Source organism: Orycteropus afer, unplaced genomic scaffold (genome assembly GCF_000298275.1).
Source record: "Orycteropus afer afer isolate SDZICR_OR568_19922 unplaced genomic scaffold, OryAfe1.0 scaffold00020, whole genome shotgun sequence".
NCBI classification, from domain to species: Eukaryota; Metazoa; Chordata; class Mammalia; order Tubulidentata; family Orycteropodidae; genus Orycteropus; species Orycteropus afer.
Window position 1 is genome coordinate 13,892,548 of NW_006921607.1, and position 19,808 is coordinate 13,912,355.

The following is a 19,808-nucleotide window of genomic DNA, read 5'->3' on the forward strand; positions in this document are numbered from 1 at the left end:
TTATATTTTTTTCAAAACAGTTATCACCATGTGGCATATGGCTTCTTGATTTGTTCATTGTCTGCCTCCCCTACAAGAATGTAGGCTCCATCCATTAAATGGGGAAGAGATTGTCTCTTTAACAGATGGTGCTGGCAAAACTGGATATCCATTTGCAGGAAAATGAAACAAGATCCGTACCTCACACCATATACAAAAATTAATTCCAGATGGAGTTAGTTAAATGTGAAACTTAAGCTATAAAGTTTCTCAAAGGAAGAATAGGGGTCCGTAGTGATACTGCCTCGGAAACCCAAGGAGGGGTCGCTATGAGTCGGGGCCGACTCGACAGCACATAACAACAACAACAACAACAACAAACAGTTTATGGCATAAATAGACTGTCAAGCATAACCCAAAATGCACAAACAGCAAAAGATAAACTAGTTGAATGGGACCTTCTAAAAATTAAATTTTTATGTGCTTCAAAAGACTTCTCTAAAAGAGTCAAAAGAGAACCTATAGATTGGGAAAAAATACTCGGCAACAACATATCTGACAAGGGACTTACCTCTAAAATTTATAGAAAACTCAACACCTCAACAACAAAAAGACAAACAATCCAATTAAAATATGGGCAGAAGACATGAATAGACACCTCACCAAAGAAGATATTCAGGCAGCCAGCAAACACATGTTCATGATCATTAGCCATTAGAGAGATGCAAACCGAAACATCAATGATGCAACATCAATCAATGCAAACCAAAACATCAATCTTGCCCCAAAACTAGTAGCAAAGTTCAACAAGACGGAAAATAACAAATGCTAGTGAGGATGTGGAGAGATTGGTACTCTCATACGTTGCTGGTGGTACTGTCAAATGATCCAACCACTGTTGAAAGCAGTATGGTGATTCCTTAAAAAGTTGGAATTAGAAATACCATTTGATCCAGCAATACCATTACTAGGTATATATCCTAAAGAAGTGAGAGCCATGACAAGAACAGATAAATGCACACTCATGTTCATCATAGCACTATTACAATAGCAAAAAGATGGAAACAACCTAGGTACCCATCAACAGAAGAATGGATAAGCAAACTATGGTACATATACACAATGGAATACTATGCAACACTAAAGAATAATGTAGAATCTACAAACCACCGCATATTGTGGATAAACTTGGAGGACATTATGTTGAGTGAAATAAGTCAATCACAGAAGGACGAATGTTGTGTTAGTCTGTTATTGTAAAAAGTCAAGGAATGGTTTATATATGGCAGGAAACTTTCTTTGTTGGTTACCGGGATGGGAGGGGAGAGGAGGTAACACTGCTAAACAGGTAGAGACAAGTATTGATTTGGGTGAAGGGAAGGGCAATGTACTAAATGTGAGTGATCAACATGGTGGCATTGAGGCAGAGGAAGACAGAGAGAGGTACATGGGAGGTAGACAACAGAGATGAACCCTTTTGCATATATGTGTTGCCAGTGATAGCAAGCATTGATTTATGGGTGGGTAGATGGATAGGTTGAACGATCAGGTATGTCTAGGCAGGGGGGTGTGCCCATGACTATGTATACGGTTAGCAGACGTTGTTTCTACATGAGTATTTGTATGTGCTGTAAGAATGTCCAGGTGTATAGTAGAGCTGACAAGGGGCAAGGTTGTGGAGGCTTGTTGACCACAGCCAGCTACCTGGAGGGAGTGAGTATTTGGACCTATGGGTTCAGGACCATGGTCATAGAGGACATCAAGCTCAATTGGCATAACATACTACACATTGTTCTGCATACTACTTTGGTGACTAGCGACTGTACCTTAAAAGCTTGCAAGCAGCCAGCCAGATACAATGATGAGTCTCTCTTCGTCCAGAGCAAAGAAAAATGAAGAAAACCAAAGATGCATGGAAGCAATCCATCCAAGGGACTGGTAGACCATGCAGTCCTCAGCCTATATGACCATGAGATCTGAAGAACAATATGGTGCCTGCTACCACTGTCAACCAGTCAGAGGGGGATCAGTGCCAGAGATCCTGATAGAGTAAGAGAACAATGTGGAACCAAATTCAAAATTATTAAAAAAAAAAAAAAAAAGACCAGGTTAGCTGATCTGATAGAGCCTAGTGAGACACCTGAGACTGTGGTGCCTAGCTACCTTTCAGGTCTGGAATTGAACTCACTCCTGTGGCTTCCAGCCATACAACAGACAGGCATATGGGGTGAACATTTACATCAGGTAGATACACTACTTGGAATGACCAATCATGGGAGAACAGAAGGCAGTGTTTGTGTTTGCACAGGGAGACAGCTTGGGGGGGGTGGGGATGAGAGTGCATGGGAGGGAAGGACACAGGGAAGAGAGTTGTTACATTGAGGGGAATTGCAGTCCAGGTCATGAGACAAAATGCTGTATGGAAAATGAATTTGTTCTGTAAACTTTCACCCAAAACACAATAAAAATTTAAAAAAAAAAAAAATGTAGGCTCAAGAGAGCAGGGATTGGTCTGTTTTGCTTCCTCAGGTGTCAGTGTTCAATAAATATTTGTTGAGTGAATGATTGGATTAATAAATGAATGGAGAAACAATACCTGAAGCATGGTAAGCCTTCAGTAAATGTATGCTGATTTGTCATTTTTAAAATTTTTTATTGTGATTTGCATGAAAGTTTACAGAGCAGATTCATTTTCCATACAGCAGTTCATACATACTTTGTTTCATGACATTGATTGCAATCCCCACAGCGTTACGGCCCTCTTTCCACTTCCTGCCTATGGCTACCATTTCCCTGTGCTCTTCTTTCCTATGCATTCCTGTCCTCTCAGCTATCTCCCTGTGCAAATACTGTCCTTCTACCTCCCGTGATTGATTGCTCTAAGGACTGTATCTACCTGCTATAATTGTTCACCTTGTAGGCCTGTCTGTTGCTTGGTTGGAAACCACAGGAGTGAGTTCAATTCCAGGCCCAAAAGATGACCAGGGGCCATTGTCTCAGGGTTTCACCAGTCTCTATCAGACCAGTAAGCCTGGCCTTTTTTTATGATTTTGAATTTTGTTCCACATTTTTCTCCCACTCTTCAGGATCTCCTACACTGACCCCTTTCCAAGTGGTTGACAGCAGTAGCTAGTTATCATGTAGTTCTTCTGGTCTCAGGGTCATGTAGACTGAGGTTCACACAGTCCACTAGTCCCTTGGACTAATTGTTTCCATGAGTCTTTGGTTTTCTTCATTCTTCATTGCTCTGGATGATGAGAGACCAATTGTTGCATCTTAGATGGCCACTTGCAAGCTGTTAAGACCTCAGTTGCTACTCATCAAAGTAGGATGTAGAACAATGTTTTTGTGTAGTATGTCACGTATATATGGACATTCTTATAGCACATACAAATGTTGTTAGGTGCCAATGAGTCCGTTCTGACTCATAGTGATCCTGTGTACAACAGAACAAAACACTGCCCAGTCTTGCATACAAATATGTATGTAGAAATATCACCTGCTAAACTTATATATAAGAGGAGTTCTGGTGGTGCAGTGCCTGAGGTATTTGACTGCTAATCAAGGTTGGTGGTTCAAACCTATCAGCCACTCCATGGAAGGAAGATGAGGCAATCTACTTCCGTAAAGATAAACTGCCTTGGAAAACAATGGGGGTCGCTATGAGTCAATCAACTTGGTGGCATTGGGTTTGATTTTTAAAACTTATATATGGTCATGGGTATATTCCTTTTCAACTAGGCATACCTGATCATTTAGCATGTCTACCCACGGATCCACTGATTTATACTTTTTATTGAAGTATTTCTCTTTGCATTTATTTATTTACCCTAATTTTATATTTGAAAAATTTAAAAAAAAAGATGTTCAAAGAATGGGATAATGACCATCCATTTATCCTCCACTTAGATTTAATAGTTTGTTAATGTTTTACCATGATTGCTTTATGTATTCTTGCTTAATGTGTATTTGTTTGTAGATACTGAAGTATTTGAAATTCAGTTGCAGAAACATGACAATTAACTCCTGATTTTAAAACACATTATACAGCTACAGTAATCAAAATAGTCTGGTACTTGTATAACAATAGACACACAGACCAATGGAATAGAATTGAGAATCCAGAAATAAACACACATATCTATAGTCAACTGATTTTTGACAAGGGTGCTAAGTCCATGGGGAAAGAAACATGACACCTACCCTTTGCATTTAGAGGTTGCTTCTGGAGAGTGGTGCGTCAGGAGACCTCAGGCAGAGACGGCTTGGGCCATGGCATCCGACCTGGACTTCTCACCTCCTGAGGTGCCTGAGCCCACATTCCTGGAGAACCTGCTGCGCTATGGACTCTTCCTGGGGGCCATCTTCCAGCTCATCTGTGTGCTGGCCATCATCGTACCCATTCCCAAGTCCTATGAGGTGGTGAGTCCTTCCCTATGAGCTTCAATTCCCTGGGTGCCAGGCTGGGTTCTAGGTACTGATAGTAGATACTGCAGCAGCCAAGATCAGCAGGGACTGTGCTGGGTTTTGTTGATTTCATGTTCTCCCACAGCTCCACTTGGTGACACTGAACTCTGTAGGTGATCCTTTGTTCGTGCGTCTGTCAAACAGATTTTTATTTAGTGCCTACTTGGTGTCAGATTCTGTTGAAAGATGTGGTGTCTGCCCTCAAGAACCTTCTATTATTTTGGGGCAGGCAGATATGAAACAACTACTCACATTTGCTCCCATGAGAGGAGCAGTGTGCTATGAGGATGTGTAATAAAGGGGAGGACTTGACCTTATCCTGGGGCAGAGTCTGGGCTGCCCTCCCAAGGGGGCAGTGTTTAAGCTGAGCCAAAGGATGAGAAGACCTGTGCCAGGTGAAGTGGAGGTAGGGCAAGAACAGCATTCCAGGGAGAGGGAACTGCATGTGCAAGGGACCCAAAGAATAGAGAAGCAGGCTAGTTCCAAGGAACTGAATGAAGGTGATTGGTGGAACACAGAGAGAGTGAGGGGACATGATGAAAGGCACAACCCAGGAGGGTTTTAAATGAGAGAGTAGCATGATCAGATCGATTTTTTGTTGTTGTTCTTTTGATTCTTAAATCTCTTTTGTTATCTAACTACATACCCTCCCCTCCCACCCTGTTTTTCTCATGACATTGATTTGTTGGAGAAAGCAGATCATTGATATCTAGGATTTGGCCCATTGCTCCCTTGCGGTGTCATTTAACATGTTGCTCTGTCTCCCATATTTCCCATTAACTGGAAGTTAGATCTAGAGGCTTGACTCAATTCAGATCAGGTTATTTGATGAGATTAAATCCTAGCTGGTGCTGTGTATTTCCTATTTTATGTCAACTCTAGTAACAACTTGTGACAACACATGTGAAAATGTTGTCTACCAGGGGAGCTTATTAGAGACTCAGTACCCAGGATTTTTATTGGGGGCTGGCTATGTCAGCACCCTCTGCCTAGCATGGACCAAAATTCCAGACTTCTAGAAGGAAGGCAGGTGTTCACCATAAACCATATTGTTTGCACAGTTTAGGCACAGTGAGCCACTCTATCAGTTCTGGAAACAGTGGGAACTCTCCTGAAATCCAGGTTCCCACATGCCAGCCAAGAGCCAATCTTGCAAGCAGGCTTTTCTAAAGATGTTATTGTTGTTGTTATATGCCATCGAGTCGGCCCCGACTCATAGCGACCCCTCCTTGGGTTTCCGAGGCAGTATCACTACGGAAGTAGGATTGCCCAACCTTCCTTCCGAGGAGTGGCTGGTGGGTTTGAACCGCCAGCCTTCTGGTTAGCAGTCAAGTGCCTTAGGCACTATGCTACCAGAGCTCCTTTCTAAAGATAGTGGTCTCTTAATCTTGACTCTTTTCTGTTCACTTACAATATACTTCTAATCGTTTAATAACAATTGTTTTTTACTATTAACAAAGACTCAGAATGAAATTTAAGATTTCTTTGTGGTTCTTTTTCAGCCTCTGAATACGTCCTAGGTGGGATTTGCAGTCCAAATACTATGTTTAGTAATTCTTTTCTCTGACATGCCATTAGGTTCATTTGCTTCAATTTGTTTTTAATTTCTAGGAATTCTTTTTTCTTTTTGACTTAATTTGTTTTTAATTATATAAAATATTTATATATAACATTTCTCAAAGTCAAAGCTATGTAGCAAGGTACATTCACAGAAATTTCCTTTAATTCAGTATCCTCCACTATATTCCTTCCCTCCCCCATAGATGATCACATTTTCATTATTTTGATTTATCGACTCTTTGTTTCTTTTTGAAAATACAAACAAGTACATGTATATGTGTGTGGGGTGTGTGTGTCTATTTATCTATTCATTTCCCCCCTTTGGTACAAAAAGATAGCCTGCTATTAATAGCAAACTATTAGTTTCACATCTTTTTTCACTCAACAATAAACTATATCTTCTGGAGATCATTATGTCCTGGAGACTCTGCTTATGCAGCTGGGAGGATGATAGGGTATTTACTTATGAGCTAGGGAACCCTGGTAAAAAAATTAAAAAAAGCAGGTTTGGAAAGTAGGGATGAAGAAGGAGCAAGGAATACGCTGGGCTCAACTTTATTTTCTTTCAGCACTTTATTAATTATTATTATTATTACTGTGCTTTAGGTGCAAGTTTACAGAGTTTGTTTTACATTCAACATTACATATACATTCAGTTTCACTCCACATTTACCATCCCCACCCCAACCCAGTCTCCTCCCCTCCTTGCCCAGTGTCCACCCCCCCTATAGTTAGGCACTCCTGTTTGTCCTGCATTTCCTCCCTGCAACTGTTGCCCAGCGGTCGATTGCTCCAAGGGATGCATTTCCATAGAGTATGTGGGTGCCTCACCCTGGGTTGAGTGATCTGTTTGTACATCTTGTTAACTATTGGGCTGAGAGCCAGCCCCTTGGAGTGAGTTTTATTCCAGGCCCAGAATGTATCCCAGGACCATTAGTATTGGGGGTCTTACCAGGCTCCATCTGACCAGTAATTCTGCTCATTAGTGAGTTTTTGGATTTTGTTTCATGTTTTTCCTCCCACTCTATCCAGGATCTCCAGATTTGATCCTTTCCTGAGTGGTTGGCATTGGTAGCTGGGCACCATCTAGTTTTTCTGGTCTTGAGTGGGCTCAGCTTTAAATAGGAGCCTTTGAGATGTCCAGGTGGTTCTGTCAAATAGGCAGCTGGACTTCCATGTCTGAGCTGAGTGTTGACCAACATTTGGGAGTTGATAAGATGTGATTGAAGCCATGGGTGGGGATGAGGTCACCTAAGAGGAAAATATAGAGGAAGATGAGAAGTGGGCCTAGGATGGAGGCTTGTGGAGCTCCTGCATTTAAAAATGGTGCAGGTAAGAGAGAAGGAGCTACCAGCAAGGGAGGGGAAAGGCTTGTGCCTCTAGGTTGTTCTGTTCCTCTCCATTTCTTATTCTAGTATTTTGAGAAGGAGGTCACGATTGGAGGTTTTCCACCCACAATTGTATCACACTTTAAAAATGTAATCCCTGTGCTCTTGGGCTCTGTCCTCACAGACATAGCATGCTATTGGGTATTATAAATAACAAACATTTTTTATTGTCATTGGCCACTGATGAAGCTTGCTAAGAGTCCTGAGGGAGGGAGGTGATGAATGTTCTTGTTTCATAGGCAGAGATGTGTGGCCTTTGGAGAGCTGGGAAGCAGCTCTCCTTCCGTTGTATTCTTAACCCTTTGAGGTGAGCTGCCCAGGATTGGGTCAGATCACAAAGCTTTTAGGCAAGGGGTGCCCTTTGCTCATTTTTGTGAGGTTTTTAGTGGCACAGGTGGGTTGAGGTCTGGTGAGGCATGGAGTTGACAAGGGGCTCACAAATATGCCACACACACACACACATTCTGACATTTAGAGGTTAGTTTGGAGCAACAAGCTCATGTTTTAAAATATAAATATAGAATATAACATCTCATTTTCATTTATCTTGCAGTTTAGGGGAATAAGGCTTATATAAGTGAATGCCCCTCACAACTGAAGCTTACTGTTTTAGCCTTTTATTTTTAGGTTTTCAATGGATCAGTAGCAAAAATATGTGGTACCATTAATTCAGTTTTTTATTGGTGCTTCCGGCCAGGAAATGGCCCCCAGTTACATAGGGATTCTCCTGCCAGCTTTCTTTTGTGTGTCTCCATAAGGCAGCCTTCTCTCACTCCCAGACTCCTAAATACGTGGACAGGAAACACTATTCTATGCATGCACAAGAAGATTCCAAAGAAAGTGTGTTAGACTCTGGGCCTTAGAGGTTATGCCTCACAGCTAGCTGGGACTTGGAATTTGGATGAGGAGTGGGGAAAATAGAGGGGTAACTTGGCGAAAGGGAGCTCTTAGGGAGGAAGGGGGCCTCTGGGGTAGGGCAATTTGTGGGGGCCCCATCAGCCTGGGAAGTTGAGAGGCAGCTGGAAGTGGAGGGGACAGGAGGTGGGAGAGGGCAGAAGTAGAGTCTGAGAGGGCCTGGAGAACAAATGTGTTCTCTTTGCCATTTTGTTTAGGGCAACATCATCCCTCTTGCCTGGCCTATAGGAATAAGGTTTATTAGTGGCTTTTTGGGTCAGAAGATAATATTTTTGGCTCCAGATGATGGGAAAGCCTTTGAGAAGCAAAAGAATGCCTTTCCTGTTGTTCCAGTAAGCCGATTTTTTGCAACTAATTTATGATTTCAGTACTTCACTACTTAGCAGATTGTTTGAAAGCTCTTTTGGGGGTAATCAGGGAAGAAAAAATAAACCCAAATGCTTCTCACTCTACACCCTTCCTTTTTCATAGTAAGAGCAAGAACCAGTTCATAGATTCAAAACCAGAGTCTCTAGAATCTTAATCCAAATAAGAATGTTTCTCATTGACACCTCATTAAACTAAGACCCAAGAAAACAGACACTTGCACCTGATTGAAGCCTGAGCCACACTTAATCCAAGCATTTTTTTGGAGGCTGGATTAAAAAATACAAGATAGTAGATTCTCACGCTATTTCATTCTAGTCTGGATCAGCAGATATGTTCTGTCTCTCAGGCCAGGTCTAATTATGGTGGCCATGGTGGAAGGGATGCTGGAACTGCTTCTAGACTCTAGAAGAAAGTGATTGATCAGTGATATCTGCCATGAGCAAGGGACTAGAGAGTGGTAGGACCTATTGCATCCTTGGGCTGGTCCATGATTCTCTACTTGGCTGCACATTAGAACCACCTGGAGCTTTCAAAGGCCTGGGCTGCATCCTTGAGATTCTGATTCAGTTGTTCTGAAGTGAAGCCTCTGATCAGTAGTGTTTGAAGTGCCCAGGTGATTCCAATATGCAGCCACTGGTCTAATCCTTAGTCTCATTTCCCTGAAGCAGAAACTAATTTTGGGAGGATTTGTTGTTGTTGTTATGTGCTGTCGAGTCAGGCCCGACTCATAACGACCCCTCCTTGGGTTTCCGAGGCAGAATCACTATGGAAGTAGATTGCCCCATCTTCCTTCTGAGGAGTGGCTGGTGGGTTTGAACCGCCAGCCGTCTGGTTAGCAGTCAAGTGCCTTAGCCACTATGCTACCAGAGCTCCCTTTGGGAGGATGTTGTTGTTGTGTTGTTGTTTTGCCGTCGAGTCGGCCCCGACTCATAGCGACCCCTCCTTGGTTTTCCAAGGCAGTATCACTACGGAAGTAGGATTGCCCAACCTTCCTTCCGAGGAGTGGCTGGTGGGTTTGAACCGCCAGCCGTCTGGTTAGCAGGATAGGGGGTGTTTATTCCTAGATGTGCTAAGTTTGAGATAATAGTGAGACATCCGAATGAAAAAGGAAGAACCAGCAAGAAGTTGGGTTTAGAGAGAGGCCTGGGAGTTGTCCACATAGCAGTATTACTTGAAAGAATGAGTTGCTGAGATTTCACAGGAAATTAAAATTCAGGGAAGGCTTGAAGTAGTTTATGTGCAATGGAGATACCCTGAAAAGATGCAGGTGCTCCTTCAGAACCCAAGAGCAAGGATGCAGCTGGGCTTCTGGAAAAGGGGCAGGAACTGGGGAGCCCATTACTTAACCATTTGCATCCCCTGGGCCTCTCCTCTATGGCTCTTTCTGCCTTTCACTTCCCTCACCACGGCCCTGCCCCCTCTGCCTGCTGTCTCTGCAGAGAGATGCGACATGGCCACTGACAGCTTCTAGCTTCCCAGAGAGATGCTGACTTCTTGCTCAGTCCCAGTTCCAAAATCCCCATTGGAGGAACTGTGGCTGACCCAGCTTCGGACAGCTGTGGCCAGTGGGAAGGAGAGGGGAAGGTCAGGTCCCAGAGGAGCTGGCGTGGGTCTCCATTAGACTTGCTCTTTCAGGAGACAGAACAGAGCAGTGGGAAGAGGACCAGGAGCATGGACCCCCCTGACAACCACTGAGGGCTTCAGGGATGGTACATGTGAAACCTGGTGAACCTGGTCCCCCACAGAGACTGGGCAGTGAGAACAACTGAGAAAAGCCTGCTATCTGTGACTGTACCATGTCCAGCCTGCTCTCCTCCAGAGGCTGATTTCAGTAGAACAAAGTTCTAATTAGGGACACCCTGGGTAGGCTTCAGAAGTTTGTGAACTCCCAGAAGTTGTGTACAAAATTGTGGTGTTTTTATGCTCAGGCACATTGGCTGGGGAAGTAGTCCATAACTTTTCTCAGTATGGGGTGCAGTAGTTTAAGGGGGAAGGAGCCAAATTCCAGGAGTTGAAGGAGCAGGTAATGAGGAGGTCAAGGTTGGAGGTTGTCTGTCCTCCTTTCCCAAAAGCTGCCTGTGCTTACTTTCCGAGCCCTCCTTTGGATCAGTTTCTACACAGAATGCTCCCAGTCAACCCCAAGCAAGTGGGTGTTGACTTTTAGTTCAGAGACTCATGTAGCAGATCGTCAGTAATAGTTCATCTGGCAATTAATCATAAACATTCCTAGTAGTTTCAATGCTGACTGTTCTGATCTTTTTATATGTTTATGTCTCATCTCCCCAGCCAGATGCCAGCTCCTAGAAGGCAGGTACCTTAATTTCCATGCTGTTGTCTTCGTTAATTGCTGTAGTCTCCTCCTGTAGTAATAGAGGACTTTTTCTGATGAAAGCTCAGAAACATAGCTTTCCAAAGATATTTTATTGTGTCTTAGAACTGGGAATGTCAAGGCACAGCTGGATCTAGGGATTCAGGGGGTCATCAGAGCTCTGCTTCTCCCCATCTCTTGGCTTTTGGGAGTGTTAACTTCATTCCTAGGCTTTTGCCACACGTCAGGAAAGATGACTCCACCATCCCCAGTCTGCATCCTTATTGCTCATGACCTATGAGAGAGAGAGAGAGAGAGAGAGAGAGAAACCATTTCTCTGCCTATATTAACTTTTCAACTCTGATGGAAGGCCTCTGCTTGGCTACATACTTGCACCTTTGCCTATAGGTGGGAAGGGGGGATGGGTGCCATTTCCGGCCAGACCACAGCTAACTGCCCACTCTGTGGCCACAGTGACTGAGAAGTTCCCCAGAACTAAATGGGATAGAGAAAGGACAGGGCCCTAATGGGTGGTGGTGGTGGTGGGGATGTCCCAGGCAGACAGACAACAGATTCCCAGCCTTTGATCTAGTGGAGGAGTACTCACTAGGATTGATGGCAAGAGTCTTGGCTTTCATTGTGATGCCTACAGACATCACTTTCAACCAGAAAGCCCTGCAATGATTGGAGCCCTGGACAGGATAAAGACTTCCTGTGAGGCAGCAGTCTAGAAAGTCAGGGTCCTGGTGGAAAATTTTACATAAGGATCTTGACTGTAACCTAGGCCCTTGGTTGCTGCTGAAGGCTGCCGTAAGTATCTATGGCAGATGTATACCCATTCTGAACACCAGAGGAGATGGATTCACAGAACCAATACTGCTATTCTGCTTGGTATGTTTTTAAACTTGGGAAGAGTTTTCACTTGAATTGGGTGGATGGATGTTTTTTAGGTAGCAAGCCTTTCCTGAGAGATTGCTGTGTGGTAGTCGGGATGAGGGTAAAAACATGCTCCCACCAGTCTCTGGTCTCGAGGTGTGCACTGGCTCATGGGAGAGACGGTTGGACTCTCAAGGAGCCACAGAGCAGTTGGTGGGAAGGGCCAGCAGAGTCGTGCTGTATAATCTCTGGAACGAGCTCCCCAAGGCTGTTCTCTCTAATCACAGTTCTTGCCTGCCAAGTGCATCCTGGCCTCTGTGTCTCCGTTTGCCTTGGTGAGCCCACGTGGACAGGCCTCTCCCTCTCTATGTTTCAGCTACTCCCACCCTCCTGTCAAGGCCAGTGCTGCTTTCATCTCTGCAAGGTCTTCTCCGCCCCAACCCTGCCAGGGCCATGGGCAAGAGTGAAACCATGGAATGAGCAAGAGCTGCAGCACTAGGCAGGCTTGGTATGAGTGCTGGCCCAGCTTTAACCTGCTTGACCCTCAGGTTCCTGTGCTATAAAAAGGAGGACTTTCATGCGAGCCCCGGAGTGTTTGGAGATCAAGTGAGATGAGAGGTGTGAGGGTACCTGAGCATAGCATAGGGCTTTCCTTTCCTTTTCCTCTTCATCAGTTTAGAGGGGTGAATGATTTCAGTGTAGAATGGCATTTTGCCCAGATTTACAGAACTAAATCCACATTGAATTGTACAGTAGAAATCATAAAACTCAGTGTGCCTTCCCTGTTGGAAGGCATTTGATGCATTGTGGCACAGATTCGATTATTTGAGTCTGATGAATAGCAGCAATTTTCTGGCCTCGTAAGCGGCTGTAGAGCCTCTTCATTATTGATGGGGCCTGTGCCCACAGGGGACGCCTCTGCAGATCCAATAACTACCTGGCAGAGGCTTTCTTTCATTTTCGACGGTATGATTGCAGCATCAGAGGAGGCGAGGTGTCCCCAGATTTAAAGGTGGGCTGTGGCATTCACAGACTGCCCTTTGCCTGGTGTGGACTCTCAGTGTATGCCTGAGGGGAAGTACGAAGTCAGCCATTCATTTTGTCCTTCTTGCCAGTGTGACTAGGACCCCAGGATCTGAATCTCATGGGTAACAGCCACCTTTGCTTCCCTATAGCTCAGGGAAAAGCCAGCTGTGCCACACCAGGCCAGTCATTGAACCTCACTCACGAGCCTCAGGTTTCTTGTCTATAAGCTGTGGCTCACAGTGGCTCGCTGGTCAGGGTCATTGGGAGGCTTAGTGAGCTGATGCTTGTAAAGCACCCACATGGTCCTCACTCAGTGCACTGAGTTCTCTTCTCCCTTGCCCAAGGGGCCTGACACATCACCTTACATGTGTGGGTGAGAAATGGCAAGTGATGAATGCTGAGCACCTACAACACAGAGGTTGAAAGGGAGCAAAGTGTCTGTAGCTAGAGTGACAGAGAAAGCTGCATGAAGGGTGTGCCCAGAGAGGGGCCTGGGTTGAAGTGGGAATGGCCCTGGAGGCCACGCTGAGACTCTTGGAATTCATTATATTCAAAAGAACCAGCAACATTTTTAAAGCAGAAAACAGACATGATCAGGACTGTGTCATTGTTTTAGGAAGATAGGCTCTGAAAGCAATGTGGAGGATGATGAGAAGAGAGAAATAAGAGAGATGGGCAGGAAAACCTGGGGAAGGCTGACACATGAGGGGGCAAGTCGGAGACCAGGGGGTCCGATCAGCACAGTGGAGTGCTTATGGAAGAGGTGGGTGGAGCCTAACACCCGCTGGAAAGGAGAATGGACTGGGCCTGGGGGCAAGATTGAATATGGGTAGTATGAGAAAATGACAAGAACTCAGAAATGACTCGGTGGTTTCTAGCTTGGGGAACTGGATGAGTGACGATGCCAAAAATTGAGATGGGGACAAGGAGGAGGTCTGGGTGGAGAGACAGAGAATACATTCAGATGACTTGATGACTCTAATATGTATCCACACCCACAGAGCGCTGATTTCAACTATAAAAAATAAAGCACTAGAGCACTAGCCTACTTCTCTGACTTCCATGGGGACTTCAGTCACAAACATGGGGGCTCTGAATGGCCATCAACAGAATCTGGAACAAGCCCTTCTTGTCTTTCTATAGTCAGGTTCCAGAGGCTGCTGGACAGAGAGAGAGTAGATTTTACGGTTGGCTCAGATACACGTTCTTCCTTAGCCCTGAGGTCCCCAGGAAACCTGGGAGAGACTATAGAATATATGTGTTGAAAGTTTAGGTTCAAATTCTGGCTTTGCCACTCACCAGGTATGGTACTTAAGGTTGTGTGTCAACTTGGCTGGGCCTGGTTTTGAGTGGCTGGGCATCTGGATGTAGTTACTGCCCGTGATGAGCTGAGTAGCTACCATAGGGATGTAGTCTGCTTCTAGTATATAAGAAGCAGCTTTGAGTAAGGTCTCTTAGCTTTTTGGCACATCTGGATCCTGCATTTGGCCAAGTCTTCATCTCAGTGGCCTGCCATGTTGTCTGCTGACCTGGAGATGTTTCTGGACTCTAACTAGTGGCCTGCCATGCTGCTTGATAATTTTGGGACTGTGCCATTTTACTTGTCAACCTTGGGTTTGTCAGCCTCTGCAATCAGCAGCTGCCTCAGTTAAGAGAATCCTTCGGCTTCAGTGGGCAAGGAGCAAGAGGCAGAGCTGAAGCCTAAGGTTGAGGGGCCTTCACCCAGCCCCTACAGTTTGTCACTTTGAACTCAGACTTCTAGCTTCCTAAACTGTAAGAGAGTAAATCCATGTTTGTTCAAACCATCCACTTGTGGTATCTTTCTATTAGAGTGGTATTAGAGGACAAAAACACCAGCTGAGTTCATCCACAAGTCACATAGCCTCTCTAAGTGTCTGTTTCTTCGTCCATAAAATGGGGCTGATTATGGCACTTTGTGAGGCTCCAATAAGATGATGGTATGTCCAGAACATGTAATATGGCAGGATCTGGCATACTGTAAATAATATTAGCAGCTGTTGCAGGCATTGTTATTATTGCTATCATTATCATCATCATCATCATCATCATCATTAACATCTATAGCTAGCTATATTTTAGGGTGTAAAATCTGCTTACATTCACTGTGCCCAAGGAAAAAAGTGAGGTGTATTTTCGTGATGATAAATAAGCTCCTTTGGTTTTGGGAGACTTGACTGTTTTTTCATTTCACTCATTCATTCATTCACCCAGCAATAATTGAAGCTTTGCCAACGAGTGCACGGAGCTCATGTGAAAACATGTAATTATGGTAAGACAGAAGCATTATATATAAGGTTCCTGGGTATGTGGAGGTGGATGTTGGAGGAGGAGGTCACCATACTGAAGGTGGAGGAGCAGAGAAGAAGGCTGGACAGTGAGCAGGAGTGTGCTTTTGAGCTGAACAAACCATGGGAAGGGTTTGCTGAGTAGCCAGGGAAAGAAGGGTGCTCCTCTTGGCACAGGCTTCGAGGCCGTGGCCTGACCCACTGTGGGGGTAGGAGGAGCCCAGATGAGGCTGGAGAGGTGGCCTCCTCAGATGCCATTCCATGTGTGGCTATGGGTGATGGAGAGCTTCTGGAGGGTTTAAGGTGAGGGGTACAGTGGTCCAGTTGAATCTGTACTTTAGAAAAATTCCTTTGGCAGCTGTACAAGGGATGCGGTGGAGAGAGAAGAGAGATGGGTTAGCAGGGGCTAGAACTGAGGTGGGGACCTTGATGCTAGTGAGAGTCAAGAAGTTGCTGTTAGGAGCTGTTGAGGGTTTTCTTGGCTGTCATCTTTACTGAAGCAGATCACCAAATTTGAACTGCCAACCTTTTGGTTTACAGCTAAGCACTTAAGTGCCACCAGCATTCTTTCAAGGGGTTATTGTTGTGTGCCTTTGAGTTGATCCAACTCATAGCGACCCTGTAGGACTTCTATAATGTTTCCTGGGCTGTAATCTTTACGAGAGCAGATATCTAGGTCTTTTTCCCTGGGAGCAAATCCTCAGGTCTTTTGTTCTGCAGAGAGACTGGTGGGTTTGTACTGTCCACCTTCTGATTAGCAGCTGAGTGGTTAACCATTGTGCTATCAGGACTCTTTTAAGAGGAAGTCAAGTCATCAGGACTTGGTGACTGATAGGATGAAGGGGAGGAAAGAAGTGTGGGGTCACTAATACTCTGATTGCTGTGCCTGTTGGGGGAGAAGGGGTTAGGAGAAAGGACTGGCTTGTAGGAGAAGGGACTGTGAGGCCGCCAGCCCGTTACCTGACGACACCTGGATCTGTGTGGCTGGAGCTCATGGGAGAGGTCTGTTCTAGAGTTCTGGGAACGATGAGGTGTCTGAGAAATGACTTGTGGAGTAAGGAAAGCACTGGGACGGAAGCTGGGTGTCACCATCTCTGGATTCTGAATTGGCACCATTTAAACCACAGGAACCACCCTGCTTTGAGCTCAGAAGGTGGGCTTCATTCCCTAGAGATCTAGGCAGGTTCTAGCAAGTTCCATGTGCAGAAGTCACTGGGTCTTGTTAAGGCCTGTGTGCCCAAGGGTGCTCACAGACAGACTGCCGTCTGCGGAGGTACTATGGCAGGTCTGGTTTCAAGCTCCCAAGATTGTTACACGCGTTGTGTCTTTTTGGGTATGCCTTCAACATTAGCCTTCCCAATGGAGAAATTAGTGTGTGCATTTGGCAGAGGGGATCCTCCCCTGTGCTGACAATGTCCGGGGAATGGTTGGCCTATTAAACAAACAAAACCAAACCTCAGGGAAGTTTAGGAAGTAGATCATGCTGGAAGCTGGGGTTGGCAAATGACACATGAAGAAATGGTTTTCTCTTCTAGAAGTAGTGTGCTCCCTCCCAATATTCTTAGTCTGCATTTTGTTTTCCCAGTTTTCATACACAGGTGTTAGTGAATGCTCCTGAGTTGAGTCTGACTCATAGCAACCCCATGTACAGAGTAGAACTCCCCCACAGGGTTTGCCTGACTATAATGTTGACAGAAGCAAATCTCTAGGTCTTCCTCCGACAGGGCCACTAGGTGGATTCAAACCACTAACCTTTCAGTTAGCAGTTGTGTGCTTAACTGTTGTGCCACCAGGGCTCCCAAAGACACAGGTACTGGGAAACATTTCCCTACTCAAGGTGACAGTGGGGTGGTGGAGGCCATGGGGTGAAGGTAGGCACCTGACTTTATTGAGGGACAGCCCCTGCTCAGCCACTTGCTGCCACGAAGGAATGAGGAGCTAGTGTCATTGGATATTTAAAGTCTTCAAGAGAAGCAGTAAATCTAAAAGGAACACTCCCAATTGGCTCACCTTTTAAAAACAAACACCGCAGCCCAAATAAAGCCTGCCTATGAGCCAGACGCGTGTTCTGGGGCCACATCAGCCTTCTCATGCCCTTCCTGGTGGCAGCTCACTGAATTATTACCAGAGGAGGAAGGAGCGCTGGATAGGAACAAAGTGAGTCTGTTCCAGACTCTTCCCTGCATGAACCTGAGTGGCCTGTGACAGGCCATGTTTCTTCTCTGGAGTCCACTTTCTTTATTTGCAGAATAAGGGCCAGGGCTGGATCCGTGGTTTTCAACTGCTGTTAGCAGAAGAAACATTGTTTAAACCAACTCTTACAAGGAGCGAATCTCAATGTCAAAACCGAGCTGCTGCTGTTGAAGGGAGAGTCTGGTGTCCTGCTGAGTCTGCCCTCTGCCTCCTCCCCCAGGGGTACCTCCACCAGGTCCCCAGAACACAGTGCAGTGACTGCCCACCTGCCAGGTAGTTGCTCTCTCTCTTGGTCCCTCCCAGCCCTAGCGTTCTGTGGGCTGACTGGGAGGAGGAGAATGGCAGAGCTGTAAGGAAGTGGGCCACAGTGGAGCCATCCAACAGCAGCTCCTTAACCAAATTGTGCCAGCTCCCTGGCACAGGGTGCCTGGCCAGCCACAGGGGGAAACTGCCATTTACTGGGTGCTTTCCATGGGTTTGTGCCTTCTCACATCAGCCCTTCCAGGTGTGTGTGGCTCTTTCCTGTTCACAGGTTAGTAAACTGAGACACAGAAAGGAGAAACAAGTTGCCCACAAGGTTACTCTGCTGGTAAATGGAGGAGCCTAGATTCCACTCAGGCCTGAGAGGATTTTCCTCCTCCCTATATGGCCTCCTTTATTCTTTGCTGAGATCTGCCTTGCTCCCTGAAGGCCGTCCCACATACATGTGGATCCTGGGTCCTGATAATAATGGTTTCCATCCCTTGTGCTTCTGTGGCTTGCTTCAGTTTGCAAAGTCCCTTCAGACATGATCTCATTTTGCTGGTGTCGGGCTTGATTCATCTAAGCAGACTTTTCCTTTTATCACTGTGCAGGAGGGAGAGCCATCTGAGCCCAGGAGTGCTGAGGTGACAAGGAAGCCCAAGGCCACTGCTCCTTCTGCAAGCAAGAGGCCCAAGAAGGAGACCAAGAAGAAGCGGTAGAAGAGGAGGCCTGTGAAGCTGGGCGGGAAGGCGAGGGCCTGGGGGAGCAGCCCTCCTGGGAGTCAATATCCGGTTCCCACTCTCCGGCCCAGACTCAGGATCTGAGGGGCCTGGGACGCCCTGTGACCACAGAGAGCTGGATGGTCAAGATGGGCCCCAGGTCCCAGCTGGGCAGACCACCACTTCCTCTTCCTTCTGCTTCTGTGACAGTTTGTAGTAAAGGGGACTATAAAACTGTAGGCAAAGACAATTAGGTTTGTTCAGAAGTCAGATCAGCTCAGAGAGTTAGATTTTCTTATGAATCATTGTGTCCACCCTTTAGTCACCACACTTTATTCAGGCACCTGACTTTACACATGGATTTATATATATTTCAGGAGTCACTATCTACCGCTGGCAGGCGCCACCATTATTTGTGCTCCACAGCCCTCCTGCGACTCACCAGCTTTGTCTCTGCGGTGCAGACACAGCCAGGCCTCACCTGTGTGCCTAGGTCAAGTGTGGCCATCGCAGTGCCAGTGATCCTGCTCCCTGCAGCAGCAGGTCTGAAAGGTGCCTAGCATGAAAGCCAGCAGAAGACCTAGGCCAGGGCAACTCCTGCTTCTCCACCAGGTGGAAGAGCTTTGCTGGATGAATGCTTGCTTCTTGGACAGAGACTTTCTAAGCCTTTGAAATGGAGTGGTGGTGGTGGAGGGTGGCTTGTCAATCTCAGACCAACCTCCTTTCAACATGTCACAGCACATTTTAAGTTGTGCCTTTTGGCTCCCACCTGTACAATAATCCCCCTCCCTTTAGTTCTTGTATCTTTTGACCAGTGAGAAAAAGTTATTTGGGGAAGTAGGTATCAATAAACTGCACTGCATGCTGACCCTGCCTGCCTGTTGTCTGCTGGTGAAGGAGAGGGGAAGCCAGGTCCCTGCTCTGGAGGTGGGGCTGTGGGTACAAGGATGGCCATAGCAGAGGGAGCTTCTGTCAGAGTGAGTTGCTCTGGGACAAGTTTTCAGGAAGGTCAAACCAATTGCTTCGTGTGGCCCTTAGTCACTGGAAACATTTGTGAACATCCATGCATGTGTTAGAGTTTCCAGTGGGTTCAGGCCCCACTCATTACACAAGTTTTTGTTGCTTCAGGAAAACACTGCTCATCCTCCAAGTGACTTGAGGAGAACCAAGAGCAATACAGTGGAAGGCCTCACGTGGCCTGGGGTGGGTCACCCCGAGCCAGTCACATGCCCCAAATCAGCTGCTGGGAAAAAGCCCCAACCTACAATAACTCAGATTTGGCCAACTTGTTTACAGTTTGCCAAATACTTTCTCAGTTGTCAGAACTGATGAGGATTGTCTCTGTTTTATGGATGGGATACAGAAGTCCAGACTACTTGAGAATGCCTGGTCCTTTTCCTTGGTATTTAGCCAGTGTCTAGTATCTTTGGTCAGAAGGAAGATGGGGCAATCTACTTCC

At 45.8% G+C, this 19,808-nt stretch overlaps 1 protein-coding gene across 1 annotated transcript; it reads left to right on the forward strand.

Annotated features, from left to right (window-relative positions):
- The first annotated feature begins 4,251 nt into the window (after positions 1 to 4,251).
- On the forward strand, positions 4,252 to 18,349 carry MANBAL (mannosidase beta like). Its single transcript, XM_007934647.1, has 2 exons — positions 4,252 to 4,401; positions 18,242 to 18,349. The coding sequence occupies exons 1-2, from the start codon at positions 4,252 to 4,254 to the stop codon at positions 18,347 to 18,349; spliced, it is 258 nt and encodes an 85-aa protein (XP_007932838.1).
- Positions 18,350 to 19,808: the final 1,459 nt, after the last annotated feature.

Excerpts from the sequence above, each read along its gene's own strand:
- MANBAL (XM_007934647.1), top strand. The coding sequence starts at position 4,252 with ATGGCATCCGACCTGGACTTCTCACCTCCTGAGGTGCCTGAGCCCACA. Across the intron at positions 4,402-18,241 it reads TTCCCAAGTCCTATGAGGTG|GAGGGAGAGCCATCTGAGCC; the intron begins GTGAGTCCTTCC and ends ATCACTGTGCAG.